General features: G+C 45.8%; 1 protein-coding gene across 4 annotated transcripts in view; it reads right to left on the minus strand.

The window, feature by feature from the left end:
• TPD52L1 (TPD52 like 1) overlaps window positions 1-26,080 on the minus strand; it is an 867,680-nt gene that overhangs the window by 527,906 nt on the left and 313,694 nt on the right. For all 4 annotated transcript variants that reach the window (XM_085611690.1, XM_085611689.1, XM_085611688.1 and 1 more), the window contains exon 3: window positions 9,427-9,575. In XM_085611690.1, coding sequence (XP_085467816.1) covers window positions 9,427-9,575 — 149 coding nt within the window. The remainder of the gene's footprint in view (window positions 1-9,426; window positions 9,576-26,080) is intronic.

Genomic DNA, 26,080 nt, shown 5'->3' on the forward strand with positions numbered 1-26,080 from the left:
GATCATACCATCTTGATCGACCGTGTCCACAATGCCGGCATTCAGGGAGTGGTCCTCGACTGGCTCAGATCTTTCCTCCACCAGCGATCACAGTCCGTCCATCTCTCCACTTTGTCCGCACCCTACACATCCCTTCCTTGCGGAGTCCCACAGGGCTCTGCATTATCCCCGCTTCTCTTTAATTTGAATCTCCAACCCCTATTAGCCTCCCTTCGCAACTCCCCGGTCACAATCTTTAACTATGCGGACGACCTTCAGTTAATTTTTCCTATAGATTTTCTTCCCTCCTCCCGCGTCAATTTCCAGACCACCATGTTGACCATTGCGGAGTGGATGTATCACAGCCACTTAAAACTGAACCCTACCAAAACTGAGCTTGTCTTGGTAGGAGGTCCCAATCACCCATGGAATTCCACCTACTGGCCAACATCTCTGGGGACCGCACCCACTCCCGTGCGCTCTGTCAAAAGCCTTGGGGTGATTATTTCTGAAGATCTCTCGATGAAACCGCAAATCAACTCGGTCACTTCAGCCTGCTTTTTCCACCTCAGGCGGATCCGTAAGATCAGCAGGTTTCTTACCAAAGACGCCCTGACCCAAGTTGTTATTGCACTCATCACCTCAAGGCTTGACTATGCCAACACGCTGTATGCCGGTATCCCGGCCTGCCTCCTTCACCGACTACAGCTGGTGCAGAATCAAGCTGCCCGCCTGATTTTCCACCAGCCCAAACATCAGCACGTCACTCCCCTCCTCCATAGTCTGCACTGGCTCCCTATCTCCAAACGTTGCACCCACAAATTGGCATGCTCTACTTTCAAGGCCCTCTCCAATGCAGCCCCCGCGTTCATCTCTTCGCGCCTGATCCGCTATACCCCTTCTAGGGCTCTTCGTTCAGCTTCTCTCAATCTTCTTGAGGTCCCCAAATTTAAAAGGAAAAAGCATGGTGGATTGAGCTATTCTGTCCAGGCCTCCTCTACCTGGAACTCTCTGCCATCCTCACTCCGTCTCTGCCCACAGTATGACTGTTTCCGCAGACTTTTAAAAACTCTACTTTTTCATTCTGCGTATGACTAACCCTCTCATCCTGGATCACGCTACCTGTCAATTGAGCGCCAAGAAACCAATGGTGATAGCGCGCGTTACAAATATTTTTTAACATAACATAACATATTACACAGTGGCAATATATAATTGTAGTTTTTTTGGGCAGGGTTGCAGCCCAAACCCCACTTTTGTTGGATAGGTTTGGGGGTAAAGCCACCAAAGCCCCCTTTTTTATGGGTCATTGTTTGGGGTAAATCCCAGGCCGCCCATTTTTCTAATAAAGCCTTGTTATCTCCCTTTACCTCTACCCACCACTGACCTCTAAGAAAACCTTTCCCCATTACCTCTACCCACTCCATAACCCTAAAATCACCCTTACCTGTATCTCGCTCAACCCACACCCTAATCCTAAAATGATCCTTCCCTTGTTAAACTCTACCCACTCTTTAACCCAAAGACCACCTTAACCCATTACCTCTACCCCATTACCTCTACCCCTTTCACCCTACAATCACCCTTACACAATGACCTCTAACCACCCCTTATCCCAAAAATCACCTTCCCCTCCATTTACCTCTGCCCACTCATAACCCTTAAGTCACCCTCACCTCAATTTCCATACCCATCCCATAACTCTAAAAGCATCCTTTACCTCTTCCCAACCCATAACCCTAAAATCACTGTTACCCCCCTCAACTTCTCCACCCCCTTTTTGCTTTTTTTAAAGTAAAATGTTACTTATCCTGTAAGCATCTATTCGTGGAATGTAGTGCTGTAGATTAAACATGCTGTGCATACTCCAGCCATCTAGTGTTGGGCTTGGATGTGTGCAACTTGTTTTTGCTCAAAGAAGTCTTATCGAGTCACGAGGTATGATGACTCCACCTATTGTAGGTAATGTGCATGGGCATCGGCTCCACAGTTACATTGTTTTTCCCGGCCAGAGCATAGAGATACAGAAAAGATGGCCATGTGAAATAAAGAATTAAGGTAAGAGTATCTGCAACTGAGCTCAGTGGCGAGGAAGAAGGTGGGCTCATGTGACTCCACAGCACTGCATGCCACAAACAGATGCTTACAGGGTAAGTAACATTTTCAGTTTGTGGCATGTAGCTGTAGATACACATGCTGTGCATAGACTGTAAAGCAGTCCTCCCCAGAAGCATTGGCTTAGCTGAGAATGTTGCAGAAGACTGAAACAGGGTGTGTAAGACAGTCTAGACAACTCTAGCTTGTTATCTAGTGAGGACATCAACACAGTAATTATTAGTAAAAGTATTAGGAGTGGACCAAGTGGTTGCTTTAAAGATGTAATCTAGTGGTATATTCCCTATGAAATCCAAAGAAGCCCTTAGGATATAGACCTTTTAGCTTTAGCATAACAAGTGTGAATACACTTGACAAGCCAACGAGCAAGCACTGATTTGGAAATGTCACACCTCCTGTGTGGGTTGAAGTAGGACACAAAGATTTGTGTCTTATGAAAGGCCGTTGTTCTATCCACATAATACATACGAATGTATGACGTTACATTGCATACATTTACAACACATGCCTTTACAATGCAGTTTTTACATCGCAACATCCTTTACAACGCATTCTTTTACATCGCATGCCATTGCATCGCATTTTCAGAAACTACCTTTACAACGCATTGCGTTACATCGCATTATGCCTTTAAAACGCATACCATTGCAATGCATACTATTACATAGCATTTAAGTTAAGTGTTGGTTAGTATAGGGGTAATAATTACTATTCTAACTCCAGTGAGTGCAATAGTAGGGTAAGTGTTGGATAGTGTAAGGGTACTATGCATTGTAATGGTATGCATTGTAATGACTTGCGATGTAATGCCTGCATTGTAGTGACATGCATTGTAATGACATGCGTTGTAATGACATGCGATGTAATGACTGTTATGTAAAGGTAGTGCGATGTAATGACTGCATTGTAAAGGTTGTTTCCCAATACATTAATTCCCTTTTGACATTCAAGGTATGAAAGGTGCGTTCCACTACAGACTCTGGATGTGGAAGAAAACTGGTAACCCAATCAGTTGAGATGAAAACTGGAAACCACCCTCGAGAGAAATTTGGGGTTGGTTCTAAGTACCACCCTATCTGGATGAACCTGAAAGAAAGGGTCTTCTAAGGTGAGAGGGTTTACATTATTGACTAGCCTGAGGGAAGCAATGGCTACAAGGAAGGCTACCTTCCATGAAAGAAACTGGAGTGGGCATGGTAAAGGGGCTGAAAAGGAGTGCCCAAAAGCCTAGTTAGGATAATACTGAGATTCCGTACCGGAGGAGGAGGCATCCAGGGCGGGATAACCCACTTAAACCCTTCCATGAAACCCTTAATGACTGGCACTCTGAATAGCAACAGCGGCCAAATGCAAGCAAATGGAGATGTAGGCAAGGCCTGACTGTTGAAGGTAAAGGAGGTAATAGATAATGCCTTGTACGAACGGTGTGAGAGGATTGATGTGTTTTAGAAGGCAATAGTTTACAAAACTTTTCCATTTGGCCGCTTTGTAGGCCCTGGTTGTAGGCCTGCGTCCTTTGCGAAGAATGGACACATATTCCTCCAATAGTTTGAGAGAACCAAACTCTAAGCCCTCAAGAGCCAGATTGCAAGATTGAGCAGCTGAGGATTGTGGTGCCGGAGAGTTCTGTGGGTTTGCGTGAGAAGATCCGGCCTGTAGGGAAGCTTCTTATGAGGATCCAGAGAGAGTTCACGCAGAGTGGAGTACCAAGGCTGGCGCGTCCAGGTTGGGGCTATTAGGATGAGGGTAAGAGATGTCTGACTGCATGTGATTTACGAATGGCAGGAAAGGCGGAAAAGCATATGCAAATATCTCTGAACACTACATCCATAGTGCATTGCCCAGGGACTGTGTGTGTGATAACCAGGTGGCCCGGTTTGGGCATTTTGCATTTTCAGTGGTGGTGTACAGATCTGTATGAGGAAACCCCCACCACTGGAAGTAAATTAGTAGTGTCTGGGGTTGAAGTTCCCACTCTTGGAATTGTTGATGCGTCTTGCTGAGCAGGTTGGCCAATTCATTGTCCAGACACGAAATGTACTATATGACCAACTGTACCTTGTGATGTATTACCTAACTTCAGATGCTCTGGGCTAGAGTAAACAGCTAGGGCGGGTGCATTCCCCCTGCTTTTGCAGGTAAAACATGGCTGTTGTGAATGAGTGGAAGGAATTCTCGAAGAGCAAGCTGACTAGCCAGCAATTCTGCTGGGCATGATCATACCAAGAGAGCAAGCCCACAGAGTTGGCGATGCACAACTGTGTGGCAGATTGTGCTGCCCCATGCTTCCCAGCATCACCTATTTTCTCTCTCTCTGTCGGTCTGGATAAATGCATCCCTGTGGCCTGGGAATTAGCTCTCTTCTTGGCCGTATGGACCACTATAGAATTGGGGGGTAACATTCCCTTTGATATGGGTGAGGGTATGAGGGAGAAGCCTTAAAATGTTCGTTAGCTCAGGCATGATGACTTTGGCTTTCACTGACTCTTTGAAGATGTCTGCTGCAGGCCTGAGCATGCCCATCAACATGGGCAAATACTGGAGTGGCCTCTGTGTGGACGAGAGGGTTACCAGCAGAAAATCGTCTTCCTCAGGTTGAACACAGTTGAACTTTATAGAAAGCAGCCGCTCCGTGTAAAACCTCATGGCACAAAGTGGTATTGTCAGGAGGAGAGGAATTGGCGAGGTATAAATCCAGGTCAGAGTCTGCTGGGGGATCAGCCTGATATTCATCCCAAGGCTCAGGATCCTTAGGGACACAAGGAGGATCATATGGATCATAGATAGGGAGAGGCTGGACTGTCTCCATCCCCTTAATATGGAGATTCCTGTGGTGAATGTGGATAAGAGTCCACAGGCAGTTAGGGGCAATAGGAGGGGATGGAGGAGGCATAGGAGTAGGAGGAGGAGAAGGAGGAGCAGACCTGGAGGGGTCAGGTAGAACTGGAAAGATGCCTCTACCCTGGCACCAAGGTTTTCTGGGTGTCAACTCTGACCGAGGATTGAGAGCCTCCTCAAAATTTAATCTCCCCTTGTGGGGATCCTTGGGTGGTGGAGCAGGCTTAGCCAGGATCCTTTCTGTGCCCGGCTGGATGTAGATCATATGCTGGCCAGCATCTAGATGTCATTGGAGCCTCTGCAGGTTGAGCTGGTCGAACTCTTCCAAAGGTGACCCCGATGGAGCCAAAGAGGGTCATGTCAAGAATGCCCCAAAGTGGGTTTTGGCTTCGAAGATTTTGACTCAGACAGTGGCTGAACAGGCGTCTTTGGATCCGGCACCGAAGTGGCAGTTGACATCAAGGGGCAAGTCTTCAAGAAGGACTTCGACACCAAGTGTTGCCTGGGTTTCAGATCCGGCTCTGTAGTTCGGTGCCAACCACTGCCATTAGCTTTAAGCAGTGTAAAGGAAAGGAAATATAACTTTGAGTTATTATCACTTTTTTTTCCTTCCTTTGCGGGACGGCGGGTGAGTGGGGCTGCTATACTCACGGAACAGGGTGGGGCGGAGTAGTTTGCCAACTCAAGTGCAAGATGACTGTTTGGTCGGCCGCCCAAAACAGTCATGCACACTTCCCCCTATTCCCCATGCAAGCTGCATTACAGCGTCCATGGAGAACAAGCCCAGGCTCCCATTCTCTGGTTGAGCGTCCAACCAGGATGCTCAAAACTAATCACAATGCTGCGTTTCAGCGTTGTGATTGGCTAGGGGAGCCTGGGTGCCTACTAATCACAAGGCTGCATTGCAGCATTGTAATTGGTCAAGGGAGCCTTGCTGTTGCTCCTGGCCTCCTGTCCCACGCCACGAGGAGAGAGCAGGAGTAAGGAGCAGAGACGTGGCGGCGGGAACGACGGCAAGGTAAGTGTAATCTTTTAAAAAATATTTAGTTTTTCGTTGCGCTACCATGTGCCTGTGCCTTGCCCCCAGTCATGCCGGCCACGACTGACCCTACCTTGTGGCTCAAAAAGACTTCTTCGGACAAAAACAAGTTGCACACCTCCGTGCCTAACACTAGAACACAGGAGTATGCCCAGCAAGTGTATTTACAGCTACACATGTCACCAACATAATGTTATCAGAAGAAAAACGTGCCTGCAGAGTAAATCACTGTCATAAGGATTCCAACTCCAAGGAGTGAATGGAGACACTTCATCACATCCAACTATCCTTTCAGGGAATGATTATGATAGTCTGTCTGATCTCAACATTCAGAGCCATTGGATTCAGAACTTCAGTTAACTCTGCTGATGTACAGAGATGTTCAACATTCCTTAGTGATTATTATAAGTGGATGTCGTCCTAGGGAACAGCAACTCTTTGGCATAGCCATGCCCTTCCATGCCAGGTCATGACTTAAAATCAGAAACATATCAGAGTGCTGACCCTTCTAGGGGCAGAGCCAAAAATAGGGGTCCTGGGGCTCAGGATTGTGAGATGCCCACTGGACCCCCAATATGGCGGTCTTTTTCTACCCAACCAATGGGCTAAGGTGCCCATTTTCTCTCCCTACATTATGGTATGCGGTACCTGTTCTACAACAATCATCCCTTCATTAGTTTTGTACAATGTGCTTCTTTTTGTTCTGTAGGCTTTTCCATCTGTTGTTTTGTCATTTACATATTTCCTCTGCCCATTGCATCATGCACCATGGGGCAGAGGTTCAGCACTCCTCAGCCATTAGCTAACTTCGCTGTGAGTGATGCCATCCTGAGTTTTTTCACAAAGAGCTAAATTGCACACAAAGTAGTTTCCTTCAACACCAAGGTTCACAATGGCAATGTGTGTTTTCAGAGACTAAAACATATTTTTGCTTTTAGCCATTTATTTTCTTTTTTATATTGCAGAAAGGGTTGCTCCTCCCCCAACCATATAGTTTCACAAAATGCATGATAACATAAAACAAGCACTGGCAAAGCTTATTGGCTTTGCGGATGCTTAATCATGTGCATTTGTTTCTCGTCAGAAAGATTTATGGCTGTACCCTTCATGAAGGCGATTGTAATTTCAATTGGTGAATTAAAAAAACTGAAATGGGCATGTTTTTTCATACGTGTTCTCTCCCTACTTGTGGACGTCGTGTCCCAGATCTGTCAGTCATTCATTCCACCCGCACCGGCGAGTACTCAGATTGCGAGCTCTGTCGGCTGCAGCTCTGTCTGGGCGTCTTTCCCTGCTTAGTTTATGGTGCATCACTTTTAACTTTGCAGGCCTTGCCTTCTGCAGATAAGCAGGAAAGAAGAAAGAAGCCAGCACACATATCTGATACCGCTTTGCATCAATATTACCGTATTAATACAAATGAGAACGGTATTAAGACTTAGATACAAGCCTTTCAAGTCTTCCGGCTCGTTCAGCTGAGGCACTGCGTTTTTTTTGCCTGTTTTGTAGAGCGCTAACTGCCTTTTCGAAACGGTGTACTTTGCACATGCTTTTCAGCAGAATTGGGTATTGTGAGGTACTAGGCATCAAGTCAGTTTCCACTGCATGACTCTACAGGCTGCATCATAATCGAGTACAGATCCACTAGGTATATTTATTCATCCCAAAATATGCTCTTCCCTGTCCACATCACTCTTATCAGTGGCACAAGCCTTACAACTTCCAGTCACCCCACGTTCACCCCTTAGAACCTCAAGCATAACACTGCTGAAACATGTCCATTGCGGTACAGTGCAGTACATTGAATCACAGTTTCAGTAGCATCTGGCTTTCACATCACCACATTATTTTCAGTCCTTATATGCACGACATCTGGTTTGAGCCTTTTTGATAGACACAAAAGTAGGCACTGCTAATAAAACTTCATATTACTCATGGCAGGATGCCCCAACCATGCACTGCAGAACAATCCACATTTAATGACTCTGTTAGTGACGCTGCACCCCCATACCATTTATTATTCAGCATCACCCATTTGTGGAATGGTAGTAGATATATCAGTTTTTGTCCATTTGTATAGACACAGGGAGCCCTGTATATATCTCTCTGTCACAATTTCATTGTTACCAGCTCCACATAGATTTTTCAACTGTTCATTACAATACAGGAGATCTCATATCCGAGATCAGTGCTTGGGTACCAGACCTTTACCCGAGTCTTCGCACACTTGTCTTTGAGCTAACAATGAAGCCAGGGCCTCTAATTTCCTATTTGTGCTCGCAACCAATTTTATTCATCTTACAAATGCAATCTGAGGCATAAGGTGGTACTTCCAGCCTAACAATTAAGTGTCACAAACAAGCCACAAAAAAATCATGTAAGGAAACCAGAGACGATTTAAGGCATGGGCAAAGTGGGCTCTGGCCCAGGGCCCCAGCTTTTCAGGGGGCCCATGATAGAGCCAGCCCTGTTCTGCAGAGAATCTTACCCTTGTGACCTCGAATAATTCTTAAACAGTTTGTTTTAAATACGGTTTTCCTTTCATTTATTTTTAATGTGGGTGATGTGCGAGAGGCTATTACAAACATTTTGCAGAGAAATGTGTGTTTATGTTTAATGCAACATCCAGAACGTTTATTTTAGCTCAAAACAGGACCTCTCATATGAGAAATAGGAGGGCGTCACAGAGATTATTTGCAGCAATATTACACATCTGTGTCCTTGCATTTTAGATGTAAACACATTTAAAATGTGATGAGTTTGCCTGTGCACTGTCAGTGACCAGGCCAAAGAGTGCATGAAATAACTGAAATCAGATCATAAATTCAAAGCTATCCCGAGCAGGGGCCCCCAAAATACGTTTGGCCCAGGGCACCCAAAATCCTTAAAATGTCCCTGAAGGAAACCACCTCATTCAATGTCACTACAACACTGTCTCCGGTCCTGCACTTTTCACTTACAAATCATAGATTTCAGGTGTGTTTGTGTACCTAGTTCAATTGAAGTAAAACTGGACTACAACACCCAGGGCCTGATCACGAGTTTGGAGGAGGGGTTACTCCATCACAAACATGAGGGATATCGCGTACCCGTATTACGAGTTCCATTACATAATGAAACTCCTAATATTGCAGACGGATATTGTAATACGGCAGACGGGATAACCGTCATGTTTGTGATGGAGCAACCCGTCCGCCAAACTCATAACCAGGCCCTTAGAGTGCATTAGGTGATCACATGAAAGTCCAGGAATAGAAAAAGTATACTTAATGACCCGACCTGGAGGGAAATGGTCACCCGCCATTGAAATGCTCAACCGACCAGCTTTTACAAATTTGGAAAATGCAACTGAACTTAAGCGCTTGTCTCTACCAAGGCTACCAAGACCTGCAAAGTGCTATAGAACCACATCAGTGGGATCTACGGATACCAATACAGTACAACAGAATACTTACGCAGAGTTGGTCTGGACATCATACCAGCTCTTACTAAAGTTCTGTTTTAACTCATTCATCACATTAACTCCAAGCTTGTGTTTTATCTCCAGCAGGTGTTTCTCCTTGTCTGCTAGTACTTGCCGCAGGGTAGTAATTTCATCTTCAAGCTGAAAAGAGAGTAAGGTTGACTTACTTTAGAATAAACAGACTGGTTGCAGAGTGAAGTGCAATCCCAGATTTACACAGCATATATTGTATTACTATTGGGTCTTCTATTTTTAACCCCTTCAGTGCCACGCCCTTTCCCCCTCCTGTGCCGGGCGTTGCATTAGTGGGTGGGGTTCATGACGAGATAGTCTCGTCATGGGCACAGCGCAACCGTGCTCCATGACGAGACTATCTCGTCATGGGCACAGAAGAGGTTAACAGCAATGGCGCAGATGCCGAGTTACATAAATTACACAAAGTACTTTCTGTAACTCTCCCTATGCACTTTCGAACAGGAAATGATATCAATGAAATTTGTGGATAATCTAACAGAATTTTTTTTAAATTCATTGACAGAATAAAATCATGCATTAATTATTCTTTCTTAATATTCAGGAATACATATTTGAAAAGAAAGCAAAGTTTAATTAATTGTTCTCCAAAGTACAAATTAGATGAACAGCACAGTTATATGACTGAAAAAAAATAACTTGAACCTAAACAAAACGTTTTCAAACAAATCGTGTAGATACAGACGTTTTTCTCTGATGCAAAGAAGGTGAATGGAATGTGGCATCATGTGATACATTCTTGCTCAAGTGAAGCTATTTGTCCATGTCTTTTTTTAGCATAATGACTCTTTGATTCCATGTAATCAATACAGAAGGAAGGTGGCACATGTTTTGCGTCATTTCTCTATCTCTTTGAAGTTGATGTTGGAGGTCAGTAAAAAATCCAATCGATTTTGAATCATATGCAGTTAAGTAGCAATTGGTAGAGGACAAGACCCAAGTGGTTAAATGTGTATAGGGTGGAACGATTCACATGTACGAGAATAAAAACAATTGAGTTTTGGTTGCTCACTTTAAAGAAAGTCAATGACACTGATGGAGCAAAGTTTTGTGTAAAAAGAAACTTGCTGGTATGCAATTCTCTCGAATAACCTGTAACATTATAATCAACATGTTTGTGAATATTAATTTTGCATTACATTTTACATATTGTATCTAGGGGAAGCTTTTCTATGTATTATACTAACAAGTAACCCGAGAGTCCTTAAAATTGCTGCCAAAAACGCGGGAACTCTTCTACGCATGCGTCTACTGCATCTACGTAGTATGACGTCTCCTGTCGCTTGGTGGGAAATCTTTGCAGCTGCGCAATAGCTTTTAACATGGCTGCTCGAAATCCTCGCATTAATGCGCATGCTGTGCTGAAACTAACCTATGCAAGTTTTACTAAGCCATTAATGCAAAAGATATATTAAGTAAATGGGGTTAGAGTAGAAGTAAGCGCTATACAGTGAATTCATTTAATTTTGTATTCTAACATGTTCTTCTCTGACTTTATTAATAGCTCGTATTTGGGCCTTGGAGGGTGACCAACGTCCCTGTCCCCTTGCAGCAACTACGCATGCGTGCTACCTCCTTGTTCGAAGACCAATGAAGACATTGAATGGCTGCCAACCCATGTGCCCAGCAAGGACATGGGGAAATCAACTTCTGACCCTATGAGAGGAAGAAGCCGAAGCATTGTATTACAGATTTATCGATCCACATATGAAATGCTTGTGGGAATAAAGCTTGTGGGTATTAAAATTAAGGGGCGGGAAGCTAGACAATAGAACTGAAGAAAGTTATTACACTTGGTATGGTGTGATGTACTCTCCCCACTGCCTGGCCCAATCAAATTGAGGGTGTACATAGAATTGAAACATCTGAGGGTGGATCATACACTCAAATTGGTATAACAGAGGTAAGTTAGTTAGTTAGATACACTTGATGCTGATGTTATGCTGTGATACTGCCCGATTTTGCTGCAATCTGATTGAAGAATCCAACACTACGGAAAGATCGTGGAACAACCGAGGAGGCACATCTAGGAAGGGGTCCGGACGAGCCCAAGCCGGAGAGAGTAGCACCAGAGAGGGGTGTAACGCTGGCGTTACACTAGAAAAGATCACCTTCAAGGTCCTGAACCTGTTCCGAATCATTGATACTCTGATGTCTAGGTCCTCACACCATTCTAGGTAAATATAGCTCTGTGGGGTTATGCTTCGTATTTACTCTCTGCTCTTTTCTCTCCTCAGGTACGGTCATCACAAGATTCTAGTTAATTTTGATCTTAAGCTAACTGTATATTCTTGCCTGTTGGAGAATTTGGTGTATCTACTTGTATTCTGATTTGACACACACAATTATTAATTCAGATAAACCTTTAAAACTCCTACTGAGTCTGTGGTTCATTGAATAAAGGTTAAATGTTTTATTAGTATTATTTCCTCCCTATTCTAATCTACTACTAGATCTTTCGACAACGTACATTTACTTAGGGGACAGGGATGGTAAGAATACTGGTGTAAAGGTTCTCTAAGGTAAATCAAAATTGATGACCAGCGGATATTTGCTAGCTCATTGAATGTATGAATGTATATGGGCCCAAATGAGTGTTGTGTGTATGTATGTTTAAAGCTGGTAAACTCAGCTGCATCAGTTTTTCTTGGTAGCAGAGGCATGGTTAGTATAGTTAGTTAGGTGAGGATTGTATTTGAAAATTTTAATTATTGATTTATGTTTTAACCAAAAACCCGTTATGTATTGTTTTATGTTGTCTGGAAATTCCTGGGAATATGGAATAGCGGGTGGTAAATGGAAGCCACACTGTAGTGAGGTTATTGGTCTGGATCGAGAAAGTGCTGAAAGTTACGCAGGACTAGGAGTACTAAGTTAGAGATTAATTTCTTATATGTTAGAGAGAATAATTGGTAGCAAAGAGTTCGCTGGTGAAAGGTTGGTATTATATCACCTAGAAAGGGTAATACTGAAGGAGTAGCAGGTTCTCTAATGCTTGTGCGAAGAGTAAGCGGAAAGGTTTTACTCGTAGTGTGTGAAGAGTAAGCGGAAGGGTTTTACTCGCAGTGAAAGGAATCTTACTATTCTTTGAATTAGTGGGTCAGACACAATAGCGAATGTTTATACGTTGTTAATTAATGAAAATTGTGTGAGATTTTGTGAGAAAATAAGTTTTCGCATTACCTTGTAAAGGAGGGGTCAGTTGCGGGTGCTGCACTGACGTCACTGAGAGCCGCGCTGGGACTGGTTGAAACAGCGGGCGTGTAGTTGATGCGAAATTGTAAAGGAGGGGTCAGTAGTAAGGAGTGATACTGACGTCACAAGAAAAGCAGCACATTGGCTTAGCGAGCAAACAGATTAGAAGTTGATTGGTCTTCAGACTAGAAAACGCGCTGGTATTGGAGAATTTTTAGAATTAAAATAAGCATCTGATTGGTCGACAATATAGAAATCCCAAGAATAATAATAGATAGTGGAGTTTGCATGTACGATCCAACATTAACAGGGACTCGTCTAGACACAAGATTTATAGGGTTTGCTTACGAAATGTACCTTAATAAACACAAGCACGCCATGTACGGTTCTTTGAATAAAGGTTAAATGTATTATTAGTATTATTTCCTCCCTATTCTAATCTACTACCAGATCTTTCGACAACGTACATTTACTTAGGAGACAGGGATGGTAAGAATACTGGTGTAAAGGTTCTTCAAGGTAAATCAAAATTGATGACCAGAGGATATTTGCTAGCTCATTGCATGTATGAATGTATATGGGCCCAAATGAGTGTTGTGTGTATGTATGTTTAGAGCTGGTAAACTCTGCTGCATCAACACCCAACGATCAGTCTTGAGTAAACATGACCTCAGAATGTTATTTTCACTAACATTTCTGAGGTAAAACAGGATATCACTTGCATGCTGGCTAAGTTTAATGTCTGTTTCCGACATTAAGCTCTGTGTGGCTGATGTGCATGTGGAAAGTGCGTCTGATGTGCATGTGCAAAAGTTTGGAAGATGGCATCTAACCATTAGGCACTCCATGAGTCAAGGGTAAAGCAGGGGAACTAGTGATTAAAGTTTGCACCTATATGAACCTCTGTGAAAGCAAGAAGGCAAGCTGATACAGTGGAACTGGAATTTTAAATTGGAACATGTATAAACTGGTCTGAAAATAGAAATGCAAACCATTCCAAAAACTCCCCCTCCCATTTTTGAAAGTCAGAATGCTCAACAGTTTCTCATAGGTGACCGCAGAAAAGGCCTTTGAGAGCCCACAATATATTTATCCTCAAAGTCACACTCACCCTGTTGGCTGCCTGCAATAATTATTGTTTGTATTTATATTATTTTTGTTCGTTCACCTCAGCGCGGCTCCTCTGCTAAGGCGGAGGAGTGTCGCCCCACAGGAAAAATAAAAAATCAACACCATGTTATTATCATTTTATTTTTAAGAAGGCTCTGAACGTGCAGGGCGGGGCTGAGCACAGAGCAGGGGGAGGAGTAGTGAGGACTTTAAGTGCGCATGATGTTCTGACCGGGCGTATTGGGCCGGCCAAACAGTCATGCCCACTTAGCATGTTCTCCACCGGGCTGTAATGCACAGCCGTAGTAGAGGATATGCACAGGCTCCCACTGTCTGTCTAAGCGCTGAACCACGGTGTTCAAACCAATCACGACACTACTGTCAAGCTGGTGATAGCAGCGTTGTAATTGGCTAGGGGACTCTGCTTCCTGCGTTGACCGAAGAGACTGGAGGAAAAGCAGCGGCAGGCAGGTAAGTGAATTTGTCTTTTTTTCTTAATTCCCCATCTCCCCCTGGTTCAGCTGTTAATTTTTTACTTTTCTAATTGTTCATGTCGTACAGCTCAAAATGTATATTCATAATATTTTAAAATTATCGCAGAGCAGCTGGCACGTCCCCTATGGGGTTGCTGTGACCATTTACACTCCACCACCCCTACCACTCATCCGAGAACCGGGGCTGATCGACACTGCAGAGAAGAAGCCACCATTTTGGGGTGGTTACAGACTGTTCTCCCCCGACTGGTTCCAGGCAGGTCGCTCCCCACGCCACGCAGCTCCACCTGCCTGTGCCCGTGCTCTGTGCCCAGCTGCCTCTCCTGCTGTCTGGAGTTCGAGGCCCGCCTCCGTAGGTTTACCTCTGTTATCTGCACTGTTACTATACTACTGTTGTCTACATTGTAATGTGTTCCTGCTAAATTGTACTGTATTCTTGGTTTTGTTCTGTGATCATAATTTTTTCTTTCCCCTCCCTTTGTGCCCCTTTTTGCCTTCTTTACCTTTTCGCCGTTCCTCACTCCCGTTTTCCTGCCGCTGCGTCCCCTGCAGCCCCAACCCCCGCTCACCCATTGACCCGCTCCCCCCTCCCAGTTGCTCCTCCCTCCCACCTCCCCTTCTTATGGCGGCGGCACTAAGGCAAGCTCGTCTGCACCCGTCCGTGCCTGGACCGCGCCCAGCCCAAGATCCCCTGGCCCCCGCGAACGCCACGACGCGTCTCCGCTACGACTCCAGCTCCCTCCACGCTCTCAACGCCGGACGATCACGCACCTGCTGCCTTGCCGCCCCGAAGCACACCCAAGGACCCTTCTCCTGCCGGAACTGCAGCTTCACCAGCATACGGCCCGCCAACCCACCTACCAAAGAACCCAACTACCTCAGATGCATCCTTCTCAACACCTGCTCCGCCCGCAAACACGCCGTTGAACTCTGGGACCTACTCGATGCCAACACCCCAGACGTCACCATCCTGACAGAGACCTTGAAGGATAAAAACCAATTGTTCTGTTTATTCGCACCATGTAAAAGTTAGCACAATGTATCTATGACGGTAATTCTGATCAGATATTCGTATGTCTTAGAAGGAGCGTTTCTTTCGTTTCTTACTGCACGACAAAAAGGGCCGAAAACCATACTGTGGCCATCTTGGTTTGCGATAGACCATGTGTCAGATCATGTGGTTTCCTTTGCCTACCATCTTCATGATTTAGTTCGTGCCAGCCCAGAGACAGGTTAATTGTATTTACGGCCGAGGCCCAAGGTCACATCTGCTGTAGGGAGTATTAAGCAAATTCCTTCAGGCCCTGGGACGAAAAGGGGAGTCATCCTGCCGACCTCCTCTTTATAGATAGCAACCTTTTATGTGAGACTGAAACTGAACACTGTATGAGCTCATCCAGGAGCCCATGGACTAACTGGTATTTTTCCACTTGTAAGGCTTTGTATGCTGAATCTGTTATGTATATAAGTGTGGTTTTGTCAAGGGGCCAGCAGTCTTCCTCGGCGCACCTGATGGGTGAGGATCGATGAGGCTCCTCTATATAGAGTTTTTGCTTTGGCCAATAAAACTTCTGAACCTCCTCCGTTGCCGACTGACTATTATTTGAAGGATATTGCGGGCCACTGGTAAGTGTGGCCCTTGGGATTTTTATTGAGTACTTCAGTTGGCGACTCTGGGGGGACCCCGTGATAGGGTCTCTTCCTCCCCCATATTCGGGTGGTAGGATTGAGGGTGTTCTGATCAGGCGGGTGGGGGAGAGGGATTTTATTTTTCCTTCTCCCTGATTGTTTTTTTCCCTTGGCCACGTCCACTCCGCACTCCCGATCAGGGTGTCCTCTGCTGCTAGTAGCCCTTCCCCGGGGTCCTACGGGCTTAACTCAGGAGCTGACCGTGTTGGTCCCAAGAAGTTGGCAGCGGAGAACGAACGTCCGTACCTGGGTGCACCCGGTGAGTAATTTGTTTGTTTGACGCACGCTTTTGAGCGGTGCATTTGGAACAGTTAACTGTATTTTGATTTGGGGGTCATGAGTACCCTAGGAGAATTACGGAGGTCTTGCAGGGTGGTCCGGTAGGGACTGACTGTAGAGACTCCACGGATCTTTTGTGATTTGGAGACACTGCTCAGATGCCTAGTTTTTACCGGTGTGTAACACATGGCCGGATTGTATTCGGAAAAGCATGTGACTGTAATTGGGTAGCCGTGAGACATACCTGAGGTGATGCTCGCACCACATCAGAACGGTCTCAGTGGTGAACCAAGGAGGTCATAGGATGGTCTGTAGTCCAGTCCGTGGTCGCACCTGTCTGACTGCCTCTTGCCAGTCTTTTGGGAAAGACTGCTCGTTGTGATTCTGTCGGTCCGGTATTTTGAATAATTCTCCACGAACGGGAGTCGACGGGCTCGGTTTGTTTGTTTGGATGCATCAAGTTTGAATAAGTAGGTTGAGGTTGAACTGCAGAAAACGTCATATAGAAAATCAATATGTGTTATATGTGATACAAGAATTTGTTTGTACGTTATTGGTGTTTGTCTGTTAACTAACAATGCCGTGCTTCAGTAAATTCAATTGTTTTGGTTGTTGTTGTCGGACTGGTGGCTCTCGTCTGGCCGAAAGCCAGCCTGCCCCACCTGAAGGCAGTCCCAACCATTTCATGTACATAAAACACGGAATAACTCCTCTATTGTTTAACACTTTGTGGCATAAGTATACCAGAGGTAATGAAGAATTGCAATGGCCTGAAACGGGTTCCTTCGATGAAAAGAAAATTGCTTTTTTGCAGGATCAGTTATTTTCTAGACGCAGTAGGCAGTCTATGTTTGAAGCATTAAACACCTGGCAGAAGGAATCTAAGCAGAGGTGAATGAGAGAAGAGAAACGAGCTAGAATTAAAGCAGGGCAAACAGTTACTCAGAAGGCTGTTGCCTACGACAGAGCCCGAACAGAAGAAGGGATTGAATGTGTGAATCGTGAGTTCAGATTACAGATCAATAAAAGTTACGTGGCTCGGCCCGACGCTGAATATGAAATTGGAGATTTATTGGACCTGCGTCCACCACCCCCATATGTCCCGCAACGGTTATACCCAGCGGTACCAGATGCCCCGGTATCAGCCGTTGCAGGTCCAGACACCCCTGCGCAAGTTTCAGCTGTGACGACGGTAGCTCCTGTTGCGTCGGCACCTCCAGCCCCTCCCCTCCTTGCGCCTCAAACCAATTTGTCCCGGTTGTCTGTTACAGAGATTATGACTCTATTGCCCAATTTGTTGTCATCTGCAACAGCTGGAAATCTTCAGCTGTCACCCGGGTCAGCCCATTCTCCTCATGTGTTGACCTCTTCCTCGGCGAGCACGACTCCTTTACCAGCTGTTTCCACTCCGGTACATCCGCCCGGTTCTCTTGAGGGCAAGAAACTGTTTACCCGGTCAGCCTTAAAATTGGAGGAAAGGGAGGTCATTGCGCTACAAGCATCACAATGGATGCGACAGCCTATTTACACTTTGTCCGACATATGGAGCACTATGAAAGACTATAAGCCCGTGATGCAACAGCATGCGTTAGACCATATGGCTGCATGCCTGATATCATTATGGGAACAGGTTCATGCAGGGGGGAAGGCTCTGGCAATATTGTATACTATTCATGACCATGCGCATAAATTTCAATTAAGCCCGGAGGAGGTGTACAAAAATGTTGGAACGTTGGTTAGTTATAGAACTCGACTTCAACCTGCAGTTCCTGCGGGTTCCGCGCATTTCCCAATACGTGAGGTCCACTCTATTTATCATCCAGAAATTACTGAAATAATAGATGCAACGGGGGCGGTTACCCGCCCGCGAGTAGATGCTCGTTTTCAGGAACAGTGTGTGTACACCCCGTGGAAACGCAGTGAAGTGCTGTCATTGAAAGCTCATTTGCCCGACCCTAGGAAAAATCCTACAGCATATTATAAAGAACTTACTGAAGCCGCCTCATCGGCGGTAATGACATTGGCCGATATAGAATTATTCTTTGCTCTATTGGTACCAGTGGATATATGGTGTCAGGTACAAGACCAAGACCATGTGACTGAATTTGGGGGAACATGGGATCAATTGAAAGATTGGGATAGAGATCGAAAACCCGGAGATAAGCCCAGGGCTGAAATATTAACGCTACCTGACAAAATAATTACATACATGCATTCGTTAATCCCTCCTAGAAAAGTGGATTGGGATAAATTGACAGCGTGCCGACAAAAGAAAGATGAGAGTGTGTCGGATTTTTTCACTAGATTTGAAGGTGTTTTGATTGACTTCAGTGGCCAGGACTTATCCAAGGAGGGTGGTATACGCATGTTTGTCAATAGGTTTGTAACGAATTTACTGCCTGAAATTTCGGCCCGACTCCAGGCAGCATAAAGTACTTGGACGACGTCTACTCCTTTGATTATATTAAGCATGGCTCAATACTATGAGCACCGAGAGAATGAAAGTAAAGATAAAACGGAAAAGAAAGCAAAGGATTTAAAAACGCGGGTCCTGTTACAGCAGGTTGAGAGAGCCCGTGGAAGGGGTCGGGGAGGGCCGACCTCTGCTCCGCGAGGGGCGGACCAAGTACCGGGTGGAGGACGCACTGATTTAGGAATAAACCAATGCGCATTTTGTAAACAGGAAGGACATTGGCGTTCCCAGTGTCCGTTGTTATATGCACAAAACAGCACTACGCGAGGCCAAGGGAGAGGACGCGGTGGTGGACATACACGGCAGGAGGAGTCTGGACAAGGTGGGAATAGTCAGAACTATTTTGATCATGGTCAAGGAAAACAGTACTTCAATGAAGAATGTGGCAGCGATGCATTGGCAGGCTATCCTCGTGCATAGGACAGCCAAAGGCAGAGTGGGGGACGTGTGTCAATTCCTATAGATCAGAACGGACCTTATGTTAATGCACATTTAATGGGCGCATCGGGTAAGTTTCTAGTTGACACAGGAGCTATGAACAGTTCTGTTTCACATGCCCTTGTCCCTGGGGCTACTCTGTCTGGCCAGAATAATGTGTCCGTAGGTTTCTCTGGAACTCCGGTGGTGAGCCCCATTTCTCAACCTCTTTCTTTCACTCTGGGCCCTATTTCTATTGATTCGCCATTCCTTTTAACATCGCAATGTGGAGAGAATTTATTAGGCATAGACTTATTGAAAAGGTTATATGCTCGTATATATTGTTCCCCAGACGGTGTCTATTTGACTGTCCAAGCCCCTTCGGTGCAGTACTTCTCTAGGACGGACACCTTACCCCCTGAATTTGCGAAGATTCCAAAAACCCTTTGGGCTACCGGAGACACTGATGTGGGTTTGTTGAGGATATCCCCAATTTCAATTACCTTGAAGCAAAATGCTCGTTTACCGAAAATACCGCAATATAAAATTGCCCCTGCAGGTGGATGAGCCTTGTTGTCCATTATTCAGGATCTGATCCGTTCTGGGGTGGTGGAGGAGACAGCCTCCAATATGTGCAATAGTCCCATTCTTCCTATTCTTTTTTTATTTTTTATTTTTTTTAATTTTTTTTAGAAACCTTTATTACACAATAAAATACATACAAGGGCCTACAACCACCAAGGCCGGCCGCTACAGAGCCCAAGGGCCCGCAATGCAACGCCACACATTCAAATGAACCAGAAGCAAAGCTCCCGGCAGTTCGTGAGCACATGCAACCGGCCGTGGCCATAGGCCAAGAGCAATCGGAAAAACAGTTTCATTTTCTATTAAATGCAAAACACACTCAAGGCAATGAGAGTCCGAAATAGCAGCGTGCGCTTCCCAGGGCGGGGGACAACGTATAGTATCCAAAGCAGTTCTTGACAGGAAGTGGCAGCGGGGGGCAACGGGAAGACAAAACATAGAACACACTTCACACAATCCCGCACTTCCTATTCTTAAAAGGGCCCCCGTAGATTGCAATCCTGATTATGTAGATACATATTGTTTTGTGATTGGTTTACGAGAAATGAACAAGATCGTGGTGCCTCAGTATCCCGTGGTGCCTGATATAACCACCATATTAACTATGATTCCTCCTACAGCTCGATATTTCTCTGTGATTGATCTGAAAAATGCTTTCTTCAGCATCCCCATTCATCCTGATAGCAGATATCTTTTCGGATTCTCATTAGCTGGTCGCAGCTTCAGGTTTTGTTGCGCTCCTCAGGGCTATACAGAAAGCCCTAGTATTTATAGTCAAGCACTCAAAGCCCTATTGGATACTCTAATTTTGCCCGATGTTAACGTACTGGTACAATACGTGGATGATCTATTGGTGGCTTCGGATACCGAACAGGGTTGCCGGGACGCTACAGTTCAATTGTTGCAGCATTTGGCAAACCATGGTAATAAGGTATCCTTGTCTAAATTTCAATATTGTCGACCGGAGGTGACTTATTTAGGTCATCTCCTGTCGAAGGAGGGTAGGCGTCTAACTCCTGATCGTATAACAACTATATCTAACATGTCTGTTCCTTGCACGCAACGTGATGTCCGCGCTTTTCTTGGCATAACCTCTTATTGTCGCCAGTGGATTCCTAACTTTTCCCTTCTGACTAAACCCCTACCATATCTGACAACTAAGGATGTGCATGAACCTTTACCTTGGACTGTTGAATGTCAGGATGCTTTTGTCTCTCTGAAGTCTGCTCTTTGTTCTGCTCCTGTGCTTGGCACACCTGACTACCGGAAGCCTTTTACACTCTACGTGCATGAGGTGGACGGTTGCTCGCTTTCTGTGCTAACACAGGGTTTTGGTGGTAAGCAAAAACGTTGTGCATATTTTTCGGCGGTATTGGACAATGTCGCCAGAGCACTTCCCAGTTGTCTAAGGGCCACGGCGGCTGTTGCGGTGGCAATTCGACAATCAGAAGGGCTCGTCCTGAATACTGACCTCACGGTGATGGTGCCTCATGCTGTGGATGTATTATTAAACAGGACCAAGACGCAGTACTTAACTAGTGCGCGTCTCACAGGGTATGAATTGACCCTGTTCGCACCCCACATCACTAACAAAAGATGTGCCACTCTGAATCCTATTGACCACAGGAAGCTGCTCCTAGAGTGATGTGACCTTACTACAGTTGTGAATAGATTGTGAGTGTGGACATCTCACAAAAAGTGACAGACTGGCCTCACACACCACCTGGTGTCATGCTTCATCATCGGCCAGTCCTCGCCCTCCAAAACCTTCGTTTGATGGAGGGCGGGCATACACCTGGAGACAGGGATGCACTTCTAAACTAAAGAGTGGGGGCCCATGGGGTAGAACGTGAAGTTAAAAATCATTATAGTTACCACAAATATTTTTAATGTGATCAGTAACTATATGATGCTAAAAACAAAATAGCGGCAGGTGGGGTATTAGGTGTCCCCTAGCCGTCTAGTGAAAGGTCGACATGTTTCTGCCTTCTTGGCCCGAGCGGGTCCAGGGCATTCATCAGGACCTAGAGTTATAGAGAGAGGGCTCCGTTCTTACCAACTGGTAGCAAGAGAATACCACTGCGCGGGTGTGGCGTAGGCCACACTCCACTACCTAGATGGCTTCCAACTGTCAAGCCTATAGGAAAGATCAAACAAACAAATGTATATATATACAACTGTAGAAAAAAAGGTCAAAAGTGAGAACAAAAATAACATTTATATCAGGATATACACATGCGTAATTACCTTAAGGTGAGTGACTAATCACGTGACATGTGCCACTCTACGTGAGTACACAAACATGTTGAGAGTCAAAAGTGCTCTCGTGAGGCTTACCCTAGTTAGACAAACTACTTGCCACATGGGGGAAGGGAGGAGACACTTCTGTCCAGTCTGAAGGAAGAGAAAAAGAATAATGTGATAGTCAACGGACTGAAAGTACCAAGAACGTGGACCCTGGTAAGCCTGTAATTAGCCTGTAATCAGGATGGAACCACAATCATTCCACACTTAAAACGCCATAGGGGTTTTTTTAAACAACGCGAAACCACCATTCATACTCTTACTGTCTGAGGCAGAGTGTCCCGTGTTCAGCCTAAGGTGTTGCTCCTCGTCCGCCCGAAAGTGCGAGTGAGATCGCAAAGGCGGGTTTAAATAGCGTGCTTAATGATAAAATTGGAATCAGCCTGGGGTGATTACGGCTGTGCGGCAGTTCCTGGTGCGATGCATCCGGGGTCCGGAGTGAACGTGGCGGCGACGCATGCAGTGCAGTGCCTGGTTGTGCAATGGCCGATGGAGCGGGCCAATCAGAGCGTCCAGGCTGAGTCCTGTGCCCAAGTAAGGAAAACAAGTCAGGGGACCCGCCCAAGGGTTGCGGTCCCGTGTGGGCGTGCGCATCCGTGGTTGTCAGGGGAACGCGAGGGCACGCATTCGGTGTACAAACTACGTACTGGGCCCAGCAAGGGGAGGAGTGGCCCAAGGTAAGGTCACGTGTGGCATGCGCGTCTAAGGTTGTTAGGGGAACGTGACAGTGGATAATAACAACACGTGCTATGGTGCCCCGGGGGGGTGTTGTGAAAGTTCAAAGTCACGTGTGCGCGTCCCAAGTTGTAAGGGGTACGAAAAGGAGGATATTACAGCCGCGTGCTGCTGAGACCCTGGAAGAGGGTGCGAGGGCTTGCATGCAACGTCCGTGGGGTGCGTTGGTTCAGACAGTTCGTGAGGGGGTGTGACGGTTGCTGACGGCAACAGTGAAGGTCAACAACATGCCCTCTATATCACTCTGGGCTGGAATGGCTTGTATCCCAGGGTACAAAGACAATAAGGTGGCTCAAGGATGGGTCAAGGGGTCTCAAAAACCTGCGTGGAGTGCAATGTGCTGCCGGGACACCCCTGTAACTAGGATCATGTGCTGGAGATCCCTAAGATGATAATTTCAAGACCCAGAGAGTAGGTAGGTTACACGACAGGGGGTGTTCGGTGTATTGGGGCAAATGGTACAGGGTAGAAGGGCTATCCAGGTGTTTATTATCGGTTGAGGAGTCATCTATGTAGATGGAGCCATGGGATATCGTCATTAAGTCCCTTTTCATGGGACCGCAGGTGGAACACCCAACGTTGTTCCCTGATATGAAGAGCTCTGGAGAGATCAGCTCTGCTTTTGTTCATTACCTCAAGGACTGTCCATCGAAGATCAGTGTCTTTGTGGTGTTGCTCCAAGAAATGGCGTGTGAGCTTGGTGTTTGTTTTTTTGCATCTTATGGTGCTGCAATGTTCGTTGATGCGTACCCTGACCTTTCTGGTTGTCATGCCAACGTACTGGAGTTGGCAGGGGCATGTTAATAGGTAAACCACATTCTCAGTGTTACAATTGCTAAACTTGCGGAGTTGCCATGGTCTATCTGTGCCAATGTCTACTTCTTTGGTGTTGGAGGTGAGTTTGCAGGAGACGCACCCACCGCACGTGAAGTGTCCCACCACTCGTGGTTGATCCCACAGCCTCTGTTGTTCCGTGCCCTCTGTGTTTGGCATAGTGGCGTGAACAAGTTGATCTCGCAGATTTTTGTTCCGTTTGAAAGCAAAAAGTGGGGGGTCCCACTGCTTCCCTGCGCTGTTTAGAATATTCCATCTTTTCTTGATTATTTTTTGTACGGCATTAGAGGCAGGGGTGAATGTTGTAACGCATACTGTTCTTTTGGTGTTCTCTTTTGTTATGTCCTCTAGTAGTGCTTCCCTTGGGTTGTTCCTTGCTCGTTTCCTAGCCTTGCGTATCATTTTTTTGGGGTAGTGGCGAGCAGCAAGTTTTTCTTCAAGGTGGGATGCTTGTTCCTCAAAGGTGGAGGTATCAGAACAGTTCCTCCTTACTCGAAGGAACTGTCCAACTGGGAGGTTCTGTCGGAGGGCCTTGGGGTGGTAGCTCTCGTACAATAGAAGGCTATTCCTATCCGTGGGCTTGTTGTGCACTTTTGTTGAAAAACCACCGCTGTCCATAGTGATGTCTAGATCGAGGAAGATAGCGTGGTTCTTGCTGATAGTGTGGGTGAATCTTAGGTGTACATCTTTGGTGTTCATGTCCACCGTGAGGTCTCTAAGGAGACACAGGACGTCCTTCGTATCCCTGAGGTAGGACGTAGATTTTTGGACGATAGGGCGAAGGAACCAGTCACAGAATTGTGACAATGGTTCTAATGCAGACCCTATCCCGGACACTATTGGTCTCCCAGGAGGAGGCGTCCGGTTTTTGTGGATTTTCGGTCTGCATTAGAACCATCTACGTCCTACCTACCTCAGGGATACGAAGGACGTCCTGTGTCTCCTTAGAGACCTCACGGTGGACACGACCAACGATTGGCTAATAACCATGGATATAGAAGCTCTATACACGAGCATACCACAGAGGCGTACATTGGAAGTGGTGGAAAACATCATCCTGAATAGAGAGTGGGACTTCTTAACCCCACAGCAGTTCGTGATGGAATGTGCGGAACTCGCATTAATGGAGAATTTTTTTGAATTCGAGAAAGTCATCTACCACCAGATCTCTGGCACTTCAATGGGGAGCACTTTTGCCCCTAGTATGGCTTGTCTGTACGTACAACAGTTTGAGGACGACTTCATATACAACCCACAAAATCCATTCCTACAGAATCTCAGACTTTGGAAGCGCTACATAGATGATGTGCTGATAATATGGAATGGGTCAGAGGAAGAAGCGATGAGTTTCGTCCAGTGGGTGAACACCAAAGATGTACACCTAAGATTCACCCACACTATCAGCAAGAACCACGCTATCTTCCTCGATCTAGACATCACTATGGACAGCGGTGGTTTTTCAACAAAAGTGCACAACAAGCCCACGGATAGGAATAGCCTTCTATTGTACGAGAGCTACCACCCCAAGGCCCTCCGACAGAACCTCCCAGTTGGACAGTTCCTTCGAGTAAGGAGGAACTGTTCTGATACCTCCACCTTTGAGGAACAAGCATCCCACCTTGAAGAAAAACTTGCTGCTCGCCACTACCCCAAAAAAATGATACGCAAGGCTAGGAAACGAGCAAGGAACAACCCAAGGGAAGCACTACTAGAGGACATAACAAAAGAGAACACCAAAAGAACAGTATGCGTTACAACATTCACCCCTGCCTCTAATGCCGTACAAAAAATAATCAAGAAAAGATGGAATATTCTAAACAGCGCAGGGAAGCAGTGGGACCCCCCACTTTTTGCTTTCAAACGGAACAAAAATCTGCGAGATCAACTTGTTCACGCCACTATGCCAAACACAGAGGGCACGGAACAACAGAGGCTGTGGGATCAACCACGAGTGGTGGGACACTTCACGTGCGGTGGGTGCGTCTCCTGCAAACTCACCTCCAACACCAAAGAAGTAGACATTGGCACAGATAGACCATGGCAACTCCGCAAGTTTAGCAATTGTAACACTGAGAATGTGGTTTACCTATTAACATGCCCCTGCCAACTCCAGTACGTTGGCATGACAACCAGAAAGGTCAGGGTACGCATCAACGAACATTGCAGCACCATAAGATGCAAAAAAACAAACACCAAGCTCACACGCCATTTCTTGGAGCAACACCACAAAGACACTGATCTTCGATGGACAGTCCTTGAGGTAATGAACAAAAGCAGAGCTGATCTCTCCAGAGCTCTTCATATCAGGGAACAACGTTGGGTGTTCCGCCTGCGGTCCCATGAAAAGGGACTTAATGACGATATCCCATGGCTCCATCTACATAGATGACTCCTCAACCGATAATAAACACCTGGATAGCCCTTCTACCCTGTACCATTTGCCCCAATACACCGAACACCCCCTGTCGTGTAACCTACCTACTCTCTGGGTCTTGAAA

The sequence above is a fragment of the Triturus cristatus genome, chromosome 6 (genome assembly GCF_964204655.1).
Source record: "Triturus cristatus chromosome 6, aTriCri1.1, whole genome shotgun sequence".
Lineage (NCBI taxonomy): Eukaryota > Metazoa > Chordata > Amphibia > Caudata > Salamandridae > Triturus > Triturus cristatus.